Here is a 20,505-nt window from a genome sequence, read left to right as displayed (position 1 = left end):
CTTGAAGTGACCCAATCTATGGTACAGTCTCATCCCATATGGGGTCTGTTATGGGGAATAAGATTTGGTCCATGACCGCTCCCTTCTTATCTGCAAATGCACCAAATACCCCTGAAATCCCAAAACACTTTATCTTTTCCCCTTTGACCTTCACCATTGTGCATCGAGTGGGTTCAGTGTATATACCCTAGTTCTCCCAAATCAGCATTTCTCCATTCCTGGAGGGCAGGACAATCTCATGTTCATTTCCACCACACAGAAGTTGATCTATGAATATTTCAAAGTAGTTACCTTTGTTCTTTCAAAGCAATATAAGTGTATGCATAAAAATGTGATACATTAAGTAAAATTCAGAATTCTAAGTATATTTGAAAGACTCATAAAATTGGCTATGCTCTTTGGAATAAATATTAGCGTGCCAAAAAATCTAGAAATTGATAGCTTGTAGTGTGGTGTTTTTCTTCCTTCTTTTAACATTCCTGAGTCATAATACACAGAGATTTTACAAGATAATTAATAAAATACATCTGTTAAATGTTTTGTTGTTACACATTTTTAAAACTCATAAAACTAGCTATAAAATAAGAACAATATTTTCTTCTTGCTGGTGTTTTGATTAATTAGTTAATATTTACACAATGTTTATAGTATTAGATGTCAAGTGCACATAAAATGACTAGTATTGTTCAATGCTTGCCTGATGTTTCAAGCTTCTAAGATCTAAAAATGACATGACAAGTGTTATTTCTATTGGTACGTTGGTAAGAACTAATGTATTCTATGTTAGCCCAAAAATTGGGTTGGATTTTAATTCTTGGACTTGTTCTCTCTCTGACATGGACAGCTCCAAATGGACAAGCTGCCTTCCCGCCATGCCATTTCTGAAGTCATGGGTTGGATTTCTCTGATGGAAAGTGTTATCCAAAAGGATGAAGAGGACATAAAAAATGCCATAGGTTACAAGGCAATTCATGAATATCTTCAAAAATATAAAGTAATTAACACTTTTTTTTGTTTTCAACTTTTACATATTTATACCATTTTATTTGAAAGAACTCCAAAACTCAAATCATGAAATTAGATCTTGGAACATATATTTCATACATAGTGGCCTGATAGGCATGCAAAAACAAGAAAATTGCATCCCTAGCAATTGGCACAGAAAGGTTGCCGGGTGTTAGGGATAACTTTTAGTAATCTTTTTATTTGAAAAAATCTTAGGTATCATAAAATAAATATAATTGAGAAATATTTTTATAGGGAGGTTATGTAATTTACCAAATTCTATATCTTCTGCTTAAATATGTATATCTGTGTGTGTATGTTTGAATAACATATACAAATATGTAATTCAACTTCTGAAAATAATGGATCAATATTTTATACATTACGTCACTTGTGCAAAGTGATAATATCAATACTACTGTCATTTAAGGCTTTCCTCCTTCCCATATGATAAGACATTTTAACGTGTACAAACTTGTTTTCCTATTTCTTCCTTTTTTTAGGGTTTTAAGATAGACATAAACTGTAAACAGTTGACGGTGGATTTTGTGAACCAGTCTGTACTACAAATCAGCAGTCAGGATGTGGAGAGCAAGCGCAGTGACAAGACTGATTTTGCTGAGCAGCTGGGAGCAATGAATAAAAGCTGGCAAATCCTGCAAGGTCTGGTAACTGAGAAGGTACGCCAGGTGGCCTGTGGCTGCCACACTTCCACAAAGCTCCAGAGACAGGCTCACTGTCAGGAAAATTCATCTCACAAGTAGTAGGGCTGCACGGGGCCCTAGCTGCTCGGGACCATGGCAGTGAACCCGGCCTAGCTCTCACCTGCCTTTGGCCCTCTTATCTGCTCTTGGTACATTTTGTGTGTTCTTTAAAGATGCATCTAAATTCCCCTTGCCTTTACTTCAAGCTGATTTTAGTTCTCTCTTGCTGACCAATAATGCACATTGATTTGCACTTAATAAAATTAATGTTTTAAAATACAAGTACAACGGGGTGGTATTTTAAGAATTCTTAAGGTGCAGGAAATAATGTCCAGACTAATTAGCCTTCTCACGATTTGATTTCAACATAAAAATCACAAGTTTCCTTTCACTGTGTTTGTTCAGATCCAGCTATTAGAAGGCTTGCTGGAATCTTGGTCAGAATATGAAAATAATGTGCAGTGTCTAAAAACTTGGTTTGAAACCCAGGAAAAGAAACTGAAACAGCAACATCAAATTGGAGATCAGGCTTCCGTTCAGAACACACTGAAAGATTGTCAGGTAAGTGGTCTGATTCTCATGCACCATTTTATAACTTCACAGCATATGCCGAAGGAGTTTATAGGGTCTGAAATTACAAGTTAAATACTTTTAAAAATTGAAATCTGGTAACAGATTTCTCTGATGATAGGAGCTGATAAGAGTTTATTGGGCTTTTTTCACCTGTTTAAAAAATTTGAAATTAAGAAACTATTCAAATATAGTCATAAGTAGAGAGAAATCAGTGAATTCCATTTACTGGGAATTAGCAAGATTTCAGGCATTTTTCCTGGATTATTTCTTTTTTCATCAAGATGTCATAGTCCCCCCCCCCAGATATCATGTCATTTTAATCCTCTATACTATAATACACATCTCTGAAATATATATTTTCTTATGCAACCATAATATCACCACAAAATTTTAACAATAACTCCTTAATGTTATTTCATATTCAACTCTTTAATCATTTTCCCTTAATTGCCATTAAAATATCTTTTTTATTCAAAGAATACAATATCTTTATGGCACATTTGCTTGTTGGAGTTCTTAAGCCTCCTTTATTATTATTATTATTATTATTATTATTATTATTATTATTATTATTTTGTTTTGTTTTTGATACCATTCACTTGTTACAGAAACTGTAGACTGGCCCATGCTCAGGACTGGTCTGAGCATTTCCTAAAGTTATCATTTAACTTGACTTCTCACCTCTGTATTTCCTGCAATTGGAACTCTGCTCCAGAGGCCTGATTGTACTTATATCTCTCTTCCAAGGCACATGCTTGACAGAAGACCCTGTTCTTCCCTGTTTGTCACCTAGGAAAGCTCACAGAGTCTGCTTCTCTGTTTTTGACGAGGGTGGAGGATGTTATAGGATGTTTTCCTATAACTAACATTTCCTTGGGGATTCTTATGTATACAACAATTAGAATAAATAAAATAATTTTTTAAAAAAATCTATGTACCTAACAATATCATTGCTAATAAAGAGTCCAAATCAAAACAAAGAAACAAAAGAAATGTGTTACAGTTAATGCTGCAATAAAATTGGCTTTAAAATAATGTACTGAAAAATAAAATAAAATAATGTACTAACTTGCACTATTCTCAGATTACCTAGAACTGTTCTTTTACAGTGTTCCCTATGAACCATGAAAAACTCAACTGAGTAATCATATGAAAAAACTCCTTCCCCAAATCTGTTTCTCTAATTTAGATTTAGAAAAGAAAGGACTTTGGTAATTATTTTCCTTCTCAGTAATGTGTTTTCTGTTTGGGACACATGTAACGAGAGCACTTATATATTTAAGCATTCAGTCAGAGCCTCGGGATTCAGAGAAGGAAGACCATGTGCTCCCCAGCTAATGGGCTGTAAGTTTGAAGGTGCATAAAGATGACAAGGAACCTCCAAAAGGAAAATACTTTTAAATAATCATTTTTTAAAATGCCTCACATCTGAAGATGGGAATGTGGAAGACTGGAGATCAGAACTGCGCAGCACTTCCAGTTCCCTAGGGGCCAGTCATACCTTCTAATCTAAGGCTACGAATTCAAAAATAAATAATTCAGAATTTTGAAAATTTTATTTTTAAAGATGGAAAGTCAGGCCTTTGGTTGAGTTACTTACTCACCTTTTTTTCCCCCCCTTTTCTCTTTAATGTGCTTTTTTCTGCCATTTTCTATTTAGTTTCTTTTTCTATGTGTGTCTTCTGTTCAACAGAGAGACACACTGCTATCTGGAAAATCTTACTCAAGCTTGTCCAGGTTTTACTCCTTTTAGGACCAAAGTTTTTGTCTTCCAGAGGGTCAATTCAGGCAATGTCAGGAGAGGAAGATTACATTGGGGTTTTAAAAGCTCTATACCAATGCCAGTTTGTGATTTAAGATGAAAAGTCATCTCTTTGAAACCAAAAAACCAGAAAGAAAGTAGCCCACACAGTTATTTTGGGACATTATACATAAATCACAATAGCGTAACTGAAAGGTTCTATTTGGCGATGCTTACAAACCTTGATAAAATTTATTGTCATTTTTGAGAAATTGTGCCTTTGGACTAAAGTGTGAAATTCAAGCCAGCGTACTTAAATCAGTGGCTGGATTCAAACTCTATTTTGCTTTAAAAATCTTGAATATTTTTCCAGTCTTTTAGAAGTGATTTATTAATTTAATGTAACGTAAAAACTGATATTTATGATTTAATCCCAGCTGAGAATGATTTATTAGAACAAAAAATGTTAGGTTTGGTCTTTCTGATTAGCTTCATTGATCAGAAACAGAACCATCTTTTAATTATTACTTAAAGGAAGGGAAAACACACCTTTATTTTATTAAAAAAAATATATTTCTGTTTTCCTCCTCGGTTTTGCTCTTATGCCAATGTACATGATCAGGGCATTTTTGAGATGTATTGCTTAATACCATTTACTGAAAAGCATTAACACCTGTGGATAAATGGAGATAAACTTAATTTCTAATGAGTGAATTAAATATATAAGGATTATATATTATTAAATATAACTTAGGATTCTTATGTGTGGTTAATTATTTCTTAAAGAAATAGAAAAGATTTTCAAATGTAAAGGTAATTATATTTTCTATACTGCATAAAAGACCTGTAATCTCCGTGGTCACAAGTTTCGTTTTGCAGTTGCCAAAGCTGTCATGATATTGACAGAATTATAAAGTAGACATGATAGGACAGTATGAAAAACAAAAATGCTCTCTCTAAGCTGCTAAATGCATGAATTTCTAATTCATACACCAAATAAAAATTGCTTCATGCTAAAAAATAAATAGATTTACAATATAAAAAAAATAAATAGATTTCACTGAAGTGTGGCAGATTGCCAAATGGGTGAATACATTATCTTGCAATTGGCTAGTTTTTGATAGCTTAAAAGATATTTCATATACATTTATCTAATTTTATGCCTTTAGAAAAGTAAGCAGAAAATATATTATTATCCCTATGTTCCAAATGAAGAGGAAACAGTTGAAAAAAGTTGAATCACAACAGAAACAAAAACAAAAAAGGCAATAATAATAAGAGGCACAAAATTTGTAATTAATAATAAATGGTACTCATTAATACCTTATCCACAGCTACCCAATCCCAACATCTGGGTCATGAGAAGAGGTGAAAGTCTTTATTACATAATTATGACATTATCCAAACTTAAAGTATTTGGAGATTTTCTCCTTTCTACCATCCGGGGCCTTCAAATCTATTTTTTACTCCTGAGGATAGGAATGTAAGCATGTGCCTGTCTTATCCTATCACCCTGGCCTGGGGTTTGCACCCTGTGCAGTTTTAGGTTCAGTGGAACCTCCAGCAGGGGCTGGGAGTCAGGAGGCTGAAAGGTTTGGGTTCTGCTTGCCCCTCCCACTTTTATCAGCTCTGGGACCTGAGGGACATCGGGTCACTTCACCTTGCATTTATTTGTCCTTAAAGTGCTCATGGCAGTCTCTGTCTGCTTCACTGAGCTCCAGTCTTCAAATGACATTAAAATGTAAGTTAGGACACATTGGTTACAATGAGCTTCAGAGCTCTTCCTCATTTTATTTTTCTCTCTTCAACGTTTCATTGTGACAGTAGAAAATGCACGTCCTAAGGAAAATGAAAGTCTATAACTTTCAGAATTACACAAAATCAGAGTATTTTAGAGAGAAGGGATAACAGAAAAATTTTCCCAGTCTTCTGAGTTCCCAAAGGTAGAAACTGAGGCCCAATGGAAATTTCCCACTTACCCAAAATGATACAGCTTAATAGCAGAAATGAGTCTAAGTCTCAGACACTACTCTCTTGCATTTTTTCCTACGAGCTGCACTCATATATGAATAGCAGCGTCTATGAATTTAAGAAGATAAATCATATTACCAATTCCAACATGTATTTTTCCCTGAAACTTTTTGAAATAATGGCATGATACCATTTATTCATCTAGTAAGTAATCAGATTTTTACATTTTTTAGGTTATGCTGATATCCCCTAGACAAAAAGACTATTTTTTCACATTTAAGTGTAGGAAGAAGTATTGCTGTGGAGACCCTCTTTTGGGAATGATAATCTTTTGGGATGTGTAACAGGTTTTTAGTACATAAAATTGTAATGGCTCAATTTCTTTGCACCCCAGAGTTTCATAATAGAACAATTTAAAATGACTATTTTTTAAACCTTTCAGGATCTAGAAGATTTGATTAAAGCAAAAGAAAAAGAAGTAGAGAAAATTGAGCAGAATGGACTTACTTTGATTCAGAACAAAAAAGAAGAAGTCTCTGGCACTGTCATGAGCACCCTGCAGGAGCTCAACCAAGCCTGGGCAAATCTGGACCACATGGTAATACTACTTGAGGAGACTGGCTCCAAGACTGTGTTCGCCAGCTCTTGTCCTAACTCTGTGTTTTGGGTTTCTTAAAGTAATCGAGTAAATAATTATTGAATCTATCGTCTCTTTGTACTCTTAATCCCATTTCATTAACCTGCTTTAAAAAACAACAGGCTAGTTTCTGTGGTTTCCCATAGTAACCATTATTATAAACATTTCCCATCCGTTGTCATAGCTATCAAAGCTGTCTAGGCACAAATAATTTTTCAGTGTCTATCCCCAGCCTTAATCTCTCTCCTGAACTCAAGACAGAGACAGAGGTAGACATCCAATCAGTATATAATTCTCCTCTTGCATGATCAAGGGACATCTCAAACTTCCATGCTCAAACTTCTAATCACCCCCCACAAACCGACTCATTCTGCCATCTTGGTTATTGACAATTCTGCCCTTCTCATTGCCTGGGCAGAAGACCTCAGAGTCATTCTTCACATCTCTTTCTCTCATCACCGATACCTAGTTCATCAGAAAAGCTTGTCAGCTGTGCTTGCAGAACACATTAGAATCCAAACCCCATCCCCACCTCTGCAGCTAGCAAACAGGTCTTGATTATTTTTAGTGGCCTCCTAAACAGTCTCCATGGCAGAGGTGCTGATTAACAAGGCAGTCAGATTATGCCATTCTTCTGTCCAACTCTCATAGTAGCTTCTTGTCTTGTTCAGAATGAGACCAAAGCCTGCCTGGTAATGATCTGGCCTTACACTCTCTCTGCTGCTGCTTGCACGCGCCTCTCTCTCTCTCTCTCTCTCTCTCTCTCTCTCTCTCTCTCTTTCTTCATTTCTTGCTGATATCCTGGAGGTTCTTTTGCTTCTGCTACACTGACCTCCCAATACCCTTGAATTCAGCAGGCATGTCCCCCACTCAAGGACTTTGCTCTGCTGTTCCTTCTGCCTGAAACACCTTCGTCCAAGTATCGCATGGTTCCTTCCCTGTCCTCAAAGCCTTTGCTCAGGTTCCCATCTCATGGAGGGCTTTCCTGACCACCTGTTTTAAATGACAGCCTTCTTCTCCTTACCTTTCACCCCCGACTCTGATTTGCTTTGCTTTTACTCCTCTAATATATCGATTTCTAGCATACCACGTCATCCCCTTGTGTGTTTAAAGTTCTTTCTCCAAGATATAAGCTCAGTGAAGACATTTGACAAATACGTGTTGGATGAAGTGTAGAATCCTCCAATAGTAAGAAAAAGTGCATCAACAAACAGTAGTCCTTGCGGTATGAGCCCCAGTGCCCTTCAGCATGTACTTGTACAGATAGTTACTATCCACACAGTACAGAGATGGGATCTGAGCTACAGAGGTTAAGGGACAGGGACTGACGGCAAAGGATTCCTGCAGCCCATGCACCCTGCCCAGACTCCCTTTCTTCTCTAGCCTTTCCTCATCTTCAGCCTGACTTGAAACGTGTTTTATTGTAAAAATTTTATATATCACAGAAATGTCTAGAGATAATCTGTCACCTAAGTATAAATTAAGTAGCTCTTTCATGGAAATATTGCCTCATGAAAAACAAGCACAAGACAAAGAAGAAATAGGCTATTTAAAAACCCTCATGGCGCTCCTTTCCTTATTGTGTGTGCCTTGTGACTTCCTTAGGACAGGCCTGGCCCATCTGTAGCTGTGGGCCTTTCCTTTTCTCTGAGGCAGCGCTTTCTTAACAATGCCTGAAACCTGGCCGAGGTTTTTAGATGTTTTTCATCAAGTGGGACATATATGCCATCATTTTTACAATTATTTAATGATAACAAATGCTCATCTTTTTCCTAAGGTTAGGCAGTTAAAGATACTGTTGAAGTCAGTTCTTGACCAATGGAGCAATCACAAAATGGCCTTTGACGAAATAAACAGTTACCTCATGGAAGCCAGATATTCTCTGTCCCGATTCCACCTGCTGACCGGCTCCTTAGAAGCCGTGCGAGTGCAGGTGGACAACCTTCAGGTAAGGAATGAATACAAAGCATCCATACATTCTTCTCAATTTGAGAAAAATGGAAAAACCAGAAAACAGCAACATCACCGGAAATATTGCCGTATCTTTACATTTAATGTTTTGAAAAATCTTTAAAATTAATTTTAGCCCGTTTCTTGTGACTTAATCAAATTTGTTCTTGGATACCAAATTCGGGATTAGCTGGTATTTAACCAAGTGATTATTAACATCCTATTATACAGATATTCCTGTAATTGTGTTTTGTAAGATGATTTTTATATCCAAATCAGCTTACTGGAACAGTTGGCACTGCCTTTGATGTCTTCCCTTTCTCTTTTTTTCCTGCCTCTCCAAGCATATTTTAAGGGATTAAAGAGAAAAATAGTAAGGAATGGTAAACACTTAAACCATTAAGTGGTTTCCTTCCCTTCAGTATCATGCCAGTGGCCTAGCCCATGTGTCCACACAATCCTCTTTTTCAGCCCTTACGGCTTGGTCTCCTGTCTCTCCATTACCGTTTTGTTCAGTCTACAATTCAGGGGGTGGCTATTGTTCTTAAACACGGCACTGTCTCCTATCTCAGGTAGCTGCCCTCCAATTCACTCCTGTGCTCCCTGGGCACTGGGCCATGCTCACTGTTGCTACTCTTTCTTCTTGACTAAATAATGTAGATGGTGGGCTGGTCAGGGCAGGCCCTTGAGGGATGGGATGCCAGCAGGAGCCCAGCCTGTGCCCTTTATAATTCTACTCCATGTCCCTGTCCCTGGCTTGGCTATCAAAGTTGATATGCTCAGACCTCATCTGCAGATTTTCTTAAGGGAATACTTTTATTGGGTAAGATGAGAGGGAGGAAAGATGAAATATATGAATGTAATTCCATTAAACTTTAGTTATTAAACATACTAAGAATCATGAAAACTCATTTTGAGTATAGTAGATTTAAAAATTACATCATCACTTTGAGAAAGTTAGAAGTACTTTTTAATTTAACATATTCCATGTTTTATATCTGCCAGAATTGTCTTAAGATATGAAGGGATTAAGGTTCTTTTCCTTGAATATTTTGATTTAAGGGCAATCAGATGTTGGTGTTAAATAGTGCTAATTTTTTTCAGCCTACTTCACCAGTGAAATTTTATTAAGATGTGAGTCTGTCACTACAGTGATTTTTCCAGGGAAAAAATCTTTCTACTAGTTTCCTCCCATCCTCAGTGGAAGACTCCACTATGATAGTTGCTCTGAGCATTTTTGAAATATATGATGCATTATTATTAATTATAGCCACGGTTCTGTGCACTAGGTCTCTGTAGCTTATTCCCTCTGTTTATCTGAAGCTCTGTAAACTTTGATTAGCATCTTACCTGGTGACTGCCATTCTGCTCCAGCTTCTGTGAGTTCTGTTAGACATACACTGATATGTGAGGCAATGATATGTCAATCACTTAACTGAGTCATCCCACAATGTAAAATATATCAAATATATCACATGATACCCTATAAATCTATGCAATCATTATTTGTCAATTAAAAATACAATTAAATATTTAAAATTCTTCTCAAGGGAAAGACATCCAGTGACAGAACCCAGAGTTTGTTCTCAGAAAAGTTTTGACTTGGAATCTCAGTTGTCAGGTGTTTGTGGGAGAATTACTCTAAGCATGTAATAGAGACCTGGGTTTTGGCTTTGGGAATCAAAGGGAACCAGAATGTGACAGATGGACACGCACCTCCCCCACAGCTTCCTGACAGTGACACCCTGAGTGAGCTTCTCCAGATTAATCCCCAGTGTCAGTAGAAGGTTCAGTTACTAAGCCTACCTCTTCATAGCCATAAGAACAAAGTCATTAGAAAGAGAAGAAATGACTACCAAAGAAAGCTTATCAAGCATTGGAGCAAAGCCATATATGTACATAAATCTGTTAATAATTTTAAACTTGCTTATCACTCTCCTTGGGCAGAGTCTTCATGATGATCTAGAAAAGCAGGAAAAGAGCTTACAAAAATTTGGCTCTGTCACCAACCAACTGTTAAAAGAATGTCACCCACCTGTGACAGAAACTCTCACCAATACATTGAAAGAAGTCAATATGAGGTATGGCATATGCTTACTACATACTATTTATATCCCAACCTTATTATAAGGTTGAATTTGACATTTTGTATTTGAATTCTGTGGATTCTGTTCTATTAATATTTTGATTTTCACTAAATGAGTTTAAGGATACATAGATTGACACCATTTAGGAAGAACTAGAACTGCCACGTCCATAAAGATTATCCTCATCTCCATTATCAACCCCTGAAATCTGAGTGTGACAAGTTACTTTTTATGATGTTAAAGAGAATGAGTCATCCCAGCATTATTTTCATATTCACATGAACCAGGATCATGAAAAATAAAATAGTAAATAACTGCATTTGGTGAGAGATGATAATCTGCCCATGAGTGTTGGCTATTATTTCCAGATGGAATAACTTGTTGGAAGAGATTGCTGAGCAGCTGCTCTCCAGCAAGGCCCTCCTTCAGCTCTGGCAGAGATACAAGGACTACTCCAAACAGTGTGCCTCTACAGTCCAGCAGCAGGAGGACAGAACCAATGAGTTATTGAAGGCCGCCACCAACAAGGACATCGAAGACGAGGAAGTGGCTACATGGATCCAGGATTGTAATGTATGTTTGGCAACTACTGTGTTGACCCAGCAGGTCATTCTTGGCCGCCCTAAGTTTAGCAGGGTTGGGGCTTATGTGTGTAGCCTTCGGATATGTCTCAATATGTGAGATGATCATCCAAAAATTATTGTCTTGTGTATTAAATAGCCTCCTGGATTTTCAGAACACAATTGCATGTGTATAAGATTTATGGGGTCCCCTCCTATTATTCCATTTTTAAAAAAGAATTGTTTTCCCATATTTCCCAATGGAATACAATTCATGTGAAAAATGGGTTATATGTTTTAGCTGAGATGGTCAAGATAAAACTGACTACATGGAGAAAAATATCCTATTGAATAATGTTTTTAAAATCTACTGTTAAATGTATCATGATATCATCCACACACATTTATAAGTTAGTTATTTACTGTGAAAGCATCTACCTAATAGTTTCCTCTAAGAAATAATGGGAGAAAGAAGTCTTTCTCTCTTGATTTACTTACATACTTCTTCTTTACAGCTTGTAGATAATTCTCTTTTCACTACAGCTGCCAATAACCTACTTAAGATTTTCAAGAAAGGCTCTTCTCTTATTTCATCCATTACATGGCTCTTACCATCCGTCCTCCTTTGTCTTTATTTTAGTGGACTCCTCACAGAAGTCTTCTTTTAAACATTCCCAAATTAGTTTATTAGAATCAGGCAAGTTATGAAAACTATAGAAATAAAAGTTTAATACATTCTGAGTAATCAGTCTGAGTAATTATTTTAAAGCTGAAGAGATTAATATGTATAATGAAGATAAACTGGGGTTTTTCCACATAGTTTACCCCTACAAGATTTGTTCAGTTCTCTTGAGTCATCTGCTATCACTGTCAAGGTTAACAGAGCCCTTTATTTTTCCTCCTCTCGCAGTGGTCCCTGTGCAGGTCTGGCAGATTCTGTACTCTCTGCCACATCTGGGTGGGGACCAGCAGAAATCAAAGTAGCTACTTGTTGTCTCTTAGCAGGGGTAGAAACCAGAACCAGGGAATTTCCTCTGACATGTATTTTTTTAATAGTTTGTTTCATTTTAATTACTTAATTTTTGGTTCTCATAACATGCTTAATATATTAGCAAAGTGAAACATTTATTAATTTATTCTCTGACATGTATTTTTGAGCATTAATGGGCTGCACAAATTGTGGAGGTGAGAGATGCCATAGAAAGAATAGGGGTGAAACCATCCTACCCTGTTCGCCTGAGTCACCACTGGGTGCTATACCCTGCTGAAGTGGTGGTGGTTGTAACCATAAAAGATACATACACAAGATACCATGGCTGCACTAATCCTTGGTGTGTATAATAAAAATAAGTAGGATAACCTAAAACATAGCACTGTGTCTTTAATTTGATACCAAGCACATAAAGATACAGGAACAAATTATCAAAATGTTTCTAGTTATTGCTTCTACTAGGGTTCTTTTCCTTTTTTATGTATGCTTTTCTACATTTCTCCCCAATAAACTCTAATGAACCTATGCAGTTTTTATTACCAAAAGAGTACTTGTGTGTGTGTGTGAGTGTGCATGTGTGTGTGTGTGTGTGTTAGGTATGTAAACACACATATTTAGAATGTTGATACACATGATTAATATTTTTAAAAATTGAGTTTGCTTCCTAGTCATTTTTTTTTTTTTTTTTTGCTGTTGAAAGTTATTTAGTGTAATATTTTCACAATTAAGAATTGCCTATGTCTTGGGCTTGGGTTGTGGCTCAGTGGTAGAGCACTTGCCTAGCACGCATGCGGCACCAGTTTTGATCCTCAGCACCACATAAAAATAAATAAAAAATTAAAGTATTGTGTCCATCCACAACTAAGGACCACGCATCTAGACAGACATCGGTGTCTATATCTACCTAGATGGGTGGCCCTTTGTTGACTGCATGATGTTTCCTGGTGGGCATAATGATTTCGTCTCCTACAGGACCTCCTCAAAGGACTGGGGACAGTAAAGGATTCCCTTTTTGTTCTCCATGAGCTGGGAGAGCAGCTCAAGCAGCAAGTGGGTGCTTCAGCAGCCTCAGCCGTCCAGTCCGATCAGCTCTCTTTGACTCAACACCTAGGTGCCCTGGAGCAGGCTCTTTGCAAACAGCAGACCGTGCTACAGGTACAGAGCTCATGCTCAGTGTGTGTTATGAACTGGGTGGCCTACAGTGTCTGGGAATAGACACAGGAAATGGAATTTTCCGCATTGATGCAATGCCTCCCCCAGGACCAAAGAATTAAAAGAAAGCAAACTTGGGAGTTCCAGTGGGGGCAGAGGAAGGTAAGGGGTTTGGTCTTGTTGCCTTCAATGTAATTTTAAAATTAGTCTATTGACAAACCCCTAAACCATGCCTGCCTCCATAGTATGTCCAATTAATAAATAGTAAGTGGCTTCAGTATTAATATTCATCTTTAACTTAGGTTTTTGCAAGAATTGGAATTTTTTCAAATGTCTCATAATTTATTTAGAGAATAACTTCAGTTATTGGTTAATGGTACCTAGAAATAATTCTTCTTGTTAGAAAAATGACATAAATAAAGAAAAGAAAACTTAAATCATTATAGCCTTGGTTTTTCAGAAATAGCATCTCATAAATGTCAATTTGATATAAGAATGTGAAAAATAATTTCCAAATCCACTTACCCTTTCATGAGATTTCACTAAAAAACTAATATATTTCACTAAAATACCAATTTCTTTTGTGTAAAAAAGGCTGGAGTAGTTGACTATGAAACCTTTGCCAAGAGCTTAGAAGCTCTGGAGGGCTGGATGGTGGAAGCCCAGGAAATACTGCAAGAGCAAGACCCGACCCACTCCTCTGACCTCTCCACCATCCAGGAGAGGATGGAAGAACTGAAGGTGCGTGCATCCAAGTCTTCCTCCCACATCTTCTAGTGTCTTTCCTCAGAAGCTTCAGGAAAACTCAGAACTGGCGTAGACCTATTTCCTTTCAGGGACCTAAGAGAGACGCTTTTAAAGCAACACGTGTCATTTCAAAGCTCAGGTGAAATTTGCATTCTATCCAGAAAGAGCCCAGCCAACTTTTGGGTCCCTTACTGCCTGGATGGTTTTGAGCAATTTATTTAGGTTTTTGTCTCCTCCTTTACTCATTTGTAAAGAGGGAATAGCAATGGTACTTAGCTCCTGGGTTTGTTTTGAGTTTAAAATGTGTGATTTCTTATAAAGCAATGTTTGATTCATGGTAAGAATTCAATACATGTTAACTATGCTGTTATAACCATTATTATTATTAAATAATGAAACAATAAACATAAATAAATTAAATATAGAAGAGTAGGAATAAACCTTTTCGGTGTAATTTTCATCCTTTGTCACTTCTACTGAGAATTGCATATGAGTTAAATAAATCATGTGAATAATAAACCAACCTATTAACACCCAACAAAGGGTAATGAGTAGTTAGGTAGCATAACAGCCATAGTGGTGTAATTGGGGATGATGAAAACATTCTAAAATTGATCATGGAGATGGTGGCACAAGTCTGGAATATAATAAAAGTTAAACTGGACATTTTAAATGTGCAAATTTTATGACATGTGAATAATATCTCAACCAAACTGTTTAAAAACAGTGGAAATAATTTGAAAGACCTTTCTATTGATTTAATAATTGCAGGCAAGTGGTCTAGAAGGCCAAAGATCAGCTTCTTCCTGAAATCAGAAATTTACTTTGTGCCTTAAAACACTGGTGCCTTTTCTGATGCTGATGCTGAAGTTGCCCTTCAATCTTGTTTGCAGGGACAAATGTTAAAATTCAGCAGCATGGCTCCAGATTTAGACCATCTAAATGAACTGGGATATAGGCTACCGCTGAATGATAAGGAAATCAAAAGGATGCAAAATCTGAACCGCCACTGGTCTCAGAACTCCTCTCAGACTACAGAAAGATTCAGGTAAACGAGATATTTTGGTCTCCCCAGTTGGCTTAATGTGTTTTGTTAAAAGAAGAAGCTTATGTTGCTGTAACAAAATAACTATAGACAAGATAACTTAGAAAGAAAAGAAATGTATTCTTTCACAGTTCTGGAGTCTGGGAAGTTCCAGATCAAGGTGCCAGTAGGTTTGGTTTTCTAGTGAGCTGCTTTCTTTAAGATGGTACCTTCTTGCTGCATCCTCCAGAGAGGCAGGATGCTGCATCCTCAAATGGGGGAAGGCCAAGAGAGCCAAAGGCAGCCTGAAGACTCCTTTTAAGGGCTTTACCATCACTCATAAAGGGGAAGTCCTCATGGCCTGAATTTTGGAGGGGACACATCCAAACCAAAGCCCTAATCTGTCAGCCCAATAAAAGTTTATGATTTGTGTGTATTTACAAATTTCAGGTTATTCTATTAGCTCTGAAAAACTTGAATACTAAATGTGGGAAACTCAAATTGTAAAGTGGTTTTTCATATTCAGGAACAAAAGCTCTAAAGTAAGAATATATTTGAGGGACATGCAAAATTTTCATTATTTTTAAAATGTAATATTTTAAACTGTTACTTTTTTCAATCTTTCTTTTTTTTTAAATTTTGCTACACAGCATGAAAGCTATGCACTGATTCAGTTAGAATTGGAGACAGAGAATATGTAATCTAGTTTTATATGTTAGAGGTATAAGAATAAAGAGCAAAATAACTATTATTACATATCCTTCATTCTGTCAGTAAGTTGCAGTCATTTTTACTACAACATCAGACTTTCTTGGAAAAATGTGAAACATGGATGGAATTCTTGGTCCAAACGGAACAAAAGTTAGCAGTAGAGATTTCAGGCAACTATCAGCATCTATTGGAACAGCAGAGAGCACATGAGGTGGGTAATGCCAGTAGTTTGGCGGGTACCAAGGTGTTCTTGGCTTTTGGAAGATGGTACAAACTTCCACCTGGGAAAAATGAGTTTTTTTCTGTCACGTGCATCATATTTGCAAGCTGAATTTTAATATCTTTTTTTAATGGGATAATTGTTTCATTTTTTATGTTATTAAAATATTTTTATTGTTTCTTTTTAGTTATACATATCAGTAGGACCCATTTTGATATAATTATACAAGCATGGAATATGTCTTATTCTAATTAGAATCCTTGTTGTTGAGGGATTCACTGTGGTGTTTTCATATATATATGAAAATTATGTCAGATTCATTCCACTGCCTTTTCTTTTTCTATCCTTTTTCTATTTCCTCTATCCCCCATGTCTAATCTACTGAACCTTTATTCTTCCCCTCCCTGCCCCTTATTGTGGGTTAGCTTCCACATATCAGAGAAAACATTTGACCTTTGGTTTCTTAGGACTGGCTTATTTCATTTGGCATGATAGTTTCCAGACCCATTTATTTGCTGGCAAAGTCATTCTTCTTAATGATTGAATAATAATCCATTGTGTATATATACTACATTTTCTTTATCCATTCATCTGTTGATGGGCACCTAGGTTGATTCCATAGCTTACCTATTGTGAATTGGGCTGCTATACACTTTGATATGGCTGTGTCACTGTAGTATGCTGATTTTCACTCCTTTGGATATATACCAACTAGTGGGCCAGCTGGGTCAAGTGGTGTTCCAATTCCTAGTTTTCTGATGACTTCATAATGCTTTCCAGATTGGTTGTACCAATATGCAATTCAACCAACAATGTTTAACTATACCCTTTCCCCCATATCCTTGCCAACATTTGTTGTTACTTATAATCTTGATAATTCCCATTCCAGTTAGAGTGAGGTGTAGTTTTAATTTGCATTTCTCTAATTGCTAGAAGATGTTGACAAAAAAAAAAAGTGATCCAGTTCTCTGCTCCATAGCTGTTTGTAGACATATGTCAAGCATCAATACTTTGTAATGCATAGTGCTAGAGTTGTGCTTAAGGCTACTTATTGGAGATAGAGCTGGAGAGGAAAAGGAGTGCAGAAAGCCACACAGTTTTCCAACTACATTGTAGACTGCATTACCATTGCCAAGGCTAACTGTTTAAGAGAATATGCTTTGAGCAAAAAGTTTGGGGCCAATTAAAATCATGTGTTCTTTAAAAAACATAAATTAATTTTATAGCAAGACACCAATCTGTCAAATATCTTCAAGCATATCTCTTAATCGAACTGCATTATAATTATTTCTCAAGAAATAAGGAGAAAGAACTACATACAAATAGTATATTAATTAATTTGCCAACTCTATCCCTGTTTTGCTATGTATTGGTGTTTGTCAAATACATGCTCATAGAAGGATGGGACATACCTAAGAACTGAGAGAAACTTGTTCTAAAAAAGAATAAGATGAATTTTAAAATGTTTGGAATTCTAAAAATAGAAAATTTAAAGGTAGATATTTTAAAATCCAGTTTTACTGAGCTGACAGATGAGGACATAAAAGTCATGGATCAAAACTACAGTGAGACACCATTTTTCACCCACTAGGATGGCTAAAATGAAAAACATGACAAATATTGGTGAAGTGGCAGAGATATTAGAGTCCATGTGCATTGTTTATGGGACTGTAAAGTGGTGAAGCTGTTTTGGAAAACAGTGGATCATTTCTCAAAATGCTAAACACAGAATTGCCTTATAACCCAGTAATGCCATCCCTAAGTATATCCCGCACAAAACCTGGACAAGTGTATGTTCATAGCAGTACCTTCATAATAGACAAAGTAGACAAAAAACAAAGTCCATCAATGGATGAGAGTGTAAATAAAATGTAAGCACTATTCAGCGATATTAAGAACAAGATACGTGGATGAACAGAGAAAACGTCACATGCAAGAAGCCAGTCACAAAAGGCCACATGTTACTTGGCTCGATTTATATGAATTATCCAGAGTAAGCAATTGATAGAGATGTGAAGTAGATTAGTGGTTGCTCAGAGCTGGGAATTGGGAGGAAATGGGGTCTGATTTCTAATGAGGGCAGAATTTCTTTGGGGACGATGAAAACATTCTAAAATTGATCATGGAGATGGTGGCACAAGTCTGGAATATAATAAAAGTTATTAAACTGGACATTTTAAATGTGCAAATTTTATGACATGTGAATAATATCTCAACCAAACTGTTTAAAAACAGTGGAAATAATTTGAAAGACCTTTCTATTGATTTAATAATGAAATAATTTTATTAAACTAATTAATTTGAAAAACATTTCAGAAAGACCAGAACACAAATTATTCATCAACTTACCTTATTGAGGGATTTAAAGAGAAAGAAGGGAAACCTAAATCTACTTTTAGTCATTAAGTTTAATAAGCCAAAAACCAAACTTTAGGCCTACTTTAATTAATGGTCTAAAAATAAATATTCCTACATGTCAGGATTTCACACTCATCGTGATTCAGCTGGAGATATTTTCCATAGTCTTGCTATACCCAGTGCATTTGAAAGGTTATCAGAAAACCGGTCACTAAAATTAGGAACTCTAAAAGTATGCTCTTCTTTTTTAAAATTATAGTTGTTTCAAGCCGAGATGTTCAGCCGTCAGCAGATTTTACACTCAATCATTATTGATGGGCAACGTCTTCTAGAACAAGGTCAAGTTGATGACAGGTAGGATCTTTGATAACTTATTATGAAGAAAGCTTCCAGTAAATTAGTCATTTTTCCTTTTAATGAGCAGATTAGAGGGCACATAGCCAATCTTCTCAAGGCAATTGTATTATCGTGGAGTCTCAGTAATTGGAGGGAAGGCTTGTCTGAATCTCTGAAATGAGTGAGTATTGAATCCTTTTAGAGAACAGCTATTATATGATATGAAGGACATAGAGTAATTGGAAATCACCTAGCCAACCTTCACTAGTCATCTGTAGAGACTGGAATTAATGAATAGATCAGAATGAATTGTATCAATGGTTCATAAACAGATGCTTCTAATATTCTCATGCAATTATCGAAATTGTATTCCTAAAAGGAGGATAGATATCACTAGTCCATCTTTCTTACTCGGAGATGAAAAACCTGAGACCCACAAATGTGGACTGATTTGACCAAGGTCACAAAACCAAGGAGCAGCAGACTCTGGCTTTGTGCTCCTGGGTCTAGTTTGTAGTCTGCACAGCCAGCCTTCCCAGGCCACAAAACTTCCTCCATGTTTGAAAATGATTTGTCACCATAAATCTGATTACATTCTACCTGAAATACTTCTTCCTCTTCATTTACATGACAAATTATCTCTTTAATAAAAATTCAGAGGTAAAAACATAGCTTCTCTTCCAATTTATAGCATGTGAATTGGCAATTCTGTGCAGTATTTACATTTCCTAGGAACAATATTTTCTTTATCTTATTGACTTTCCATGGTGATATTTGGAGAATTAAACTCATTTGTTTTATTATATGCATACATCTTCCCCATAGTTAGGACCAGTAGTCGTGACTATAATTAACTTTGTGTATTTAAAAAAGTTAGAAAATGAATCATTTTATTGTGAAAGGTTTTTTTTTAATGTTTTGGAAGTAATTTCAGTTTTTAAGTGGTTATTTCTTTGGATGTACATAAAAGATTTTCATAGTTAAGGGTGGAACAACAAAACATGATACCATATTATTCTTTCCTAAGCAGGCCAAACTTAAATGCAAGATTTACTGAGAATTTAAGACCTTCAAAATAAAACAAATTCAAATGCAATTAACTTTTAGCTTTTGCTTTATCATCTTTTAGCCAACTTTATAACAATATTTTAAACATTCAAGTCATTATGTTAAATACAATTTACAATTCCCCTATAAGCCAACATCTATTAAATTTTAAATGCTAACATTTAGGGGAAAAACAACAACAGAGAGAAGAAAATTGGAAGATAAGAATTTTGATAGTTGTAATTAAAAAGAGAAGCATCAGATTAGAACCTGCTGACAATAGGAAGTTTCCTGATGACAAATGTACGTGACTCTCAAAGTTCATTTATGATCTCTGTTGTTTAGAGCTTCAGCAGTGGGGAGATGTGCTCTAAGTGGTTTCTTGTGCTGACAGGTAGCTCAGGGCAACCAGGCTACACAGGGAGGATAGAGCCCCATAGAGATCCTGGGTGGTTACCTGGCACAAAGCAACACACAAATGAACCATTCCACATTCCATGATGTTCTCATTCTGATTTGACAGATGTTATAAATGTTAAGGAAGTATCATGAAGTTAATTTGCAAATTTGGATTCGACTGTGCTTGATTTGACAAATGACTTCTGTTTTTGAAAGGAAATTCATATATATAATCTATACATTATATATATATATATATATATATATATATATATATATATATATATATATC

The 20,505-nt window shown here is 36.1% G+C and overlaps 1 protein-coding gene across 16 annotated transcripts in view; it reads left to right on the top strand.

Moving 5' to 3' along the window:
* Syne1 (spectrin repeat containing nuclear envelope protein 1) overlaps positions 1 to 20,505 on the top strand; it is a 373,023-nt gene that overhangs the window by 287,802 nt on the left and 64,716 nt on the right. For all 16 annotated transcript variants that reach the window (XM_048800010.1, XM_015502320.2, XM_048799993.1 and 13 more), the window contains 12 exons: positions 845 to 994; positions 1,509 to 1,685; positions 2,115 to 2,270; positions 6,437 to 6,592; positions 8,409 to 8,579; positions 10,529 to 10,662; positions 11,037 to 11,241; positions 13,192 to 13,374; positions 13,966 to 14,112; positions 15,012 to 15,166; positions 15,917 to 16,064; positions 18,691 to 18,785. In XM_048800010.1, coding sequence (XP_048655967.1) covers positions 845 to 994; positions 1,509 to 1,685; positions 2,115 to 2,270; positions 6,437 to 6,592; positions 8,409 to 8,579; positions 10,529 to 10,662; positions 11,037 to 11,241; positions 13,192 to 13,374; positions 13,966 to 14,112; positions 15,012 to 15,166; positions 15,917 to 16,064; positions 18,691 to 18,785 — 1,877 coding nt within the window. The remainder of the gene's footprint in view (positions 1 to 844; positions 995 to 1,508; positions 1,686 to 2,114; positions 2,271 to 6,436; positions 6,593 to 8,408; positions 8,580 to 10,528; positions 10,663 to 11,036; positions 11,242 to 13,191; positions 13,375 to 13,965; positions 14,113 to 15,011; positions 15,167 to 15,916; positions 16,065 to 18,690; positions 18,786 to 20,505) is intronic.

Source organism: Marmota marmota, unplaced genomic scaffold (genome assembly GCF_001458135.2).
Source record: "Marmota marmota marmota unplaced genomic scaffold, marMar, whole genome shotgun sequence".
Lineage (NCBI taxonomy): Eukaryota > Metazoa > Chordata > Mammalia > Rodentia > Sciuridae > Marmota > Marmota marmota.
The sequence above is the reverse complement of the archived record's forward strand: the minus strand, read 5'-3'. Positions and strand labels throughout refer to the sequence as shown.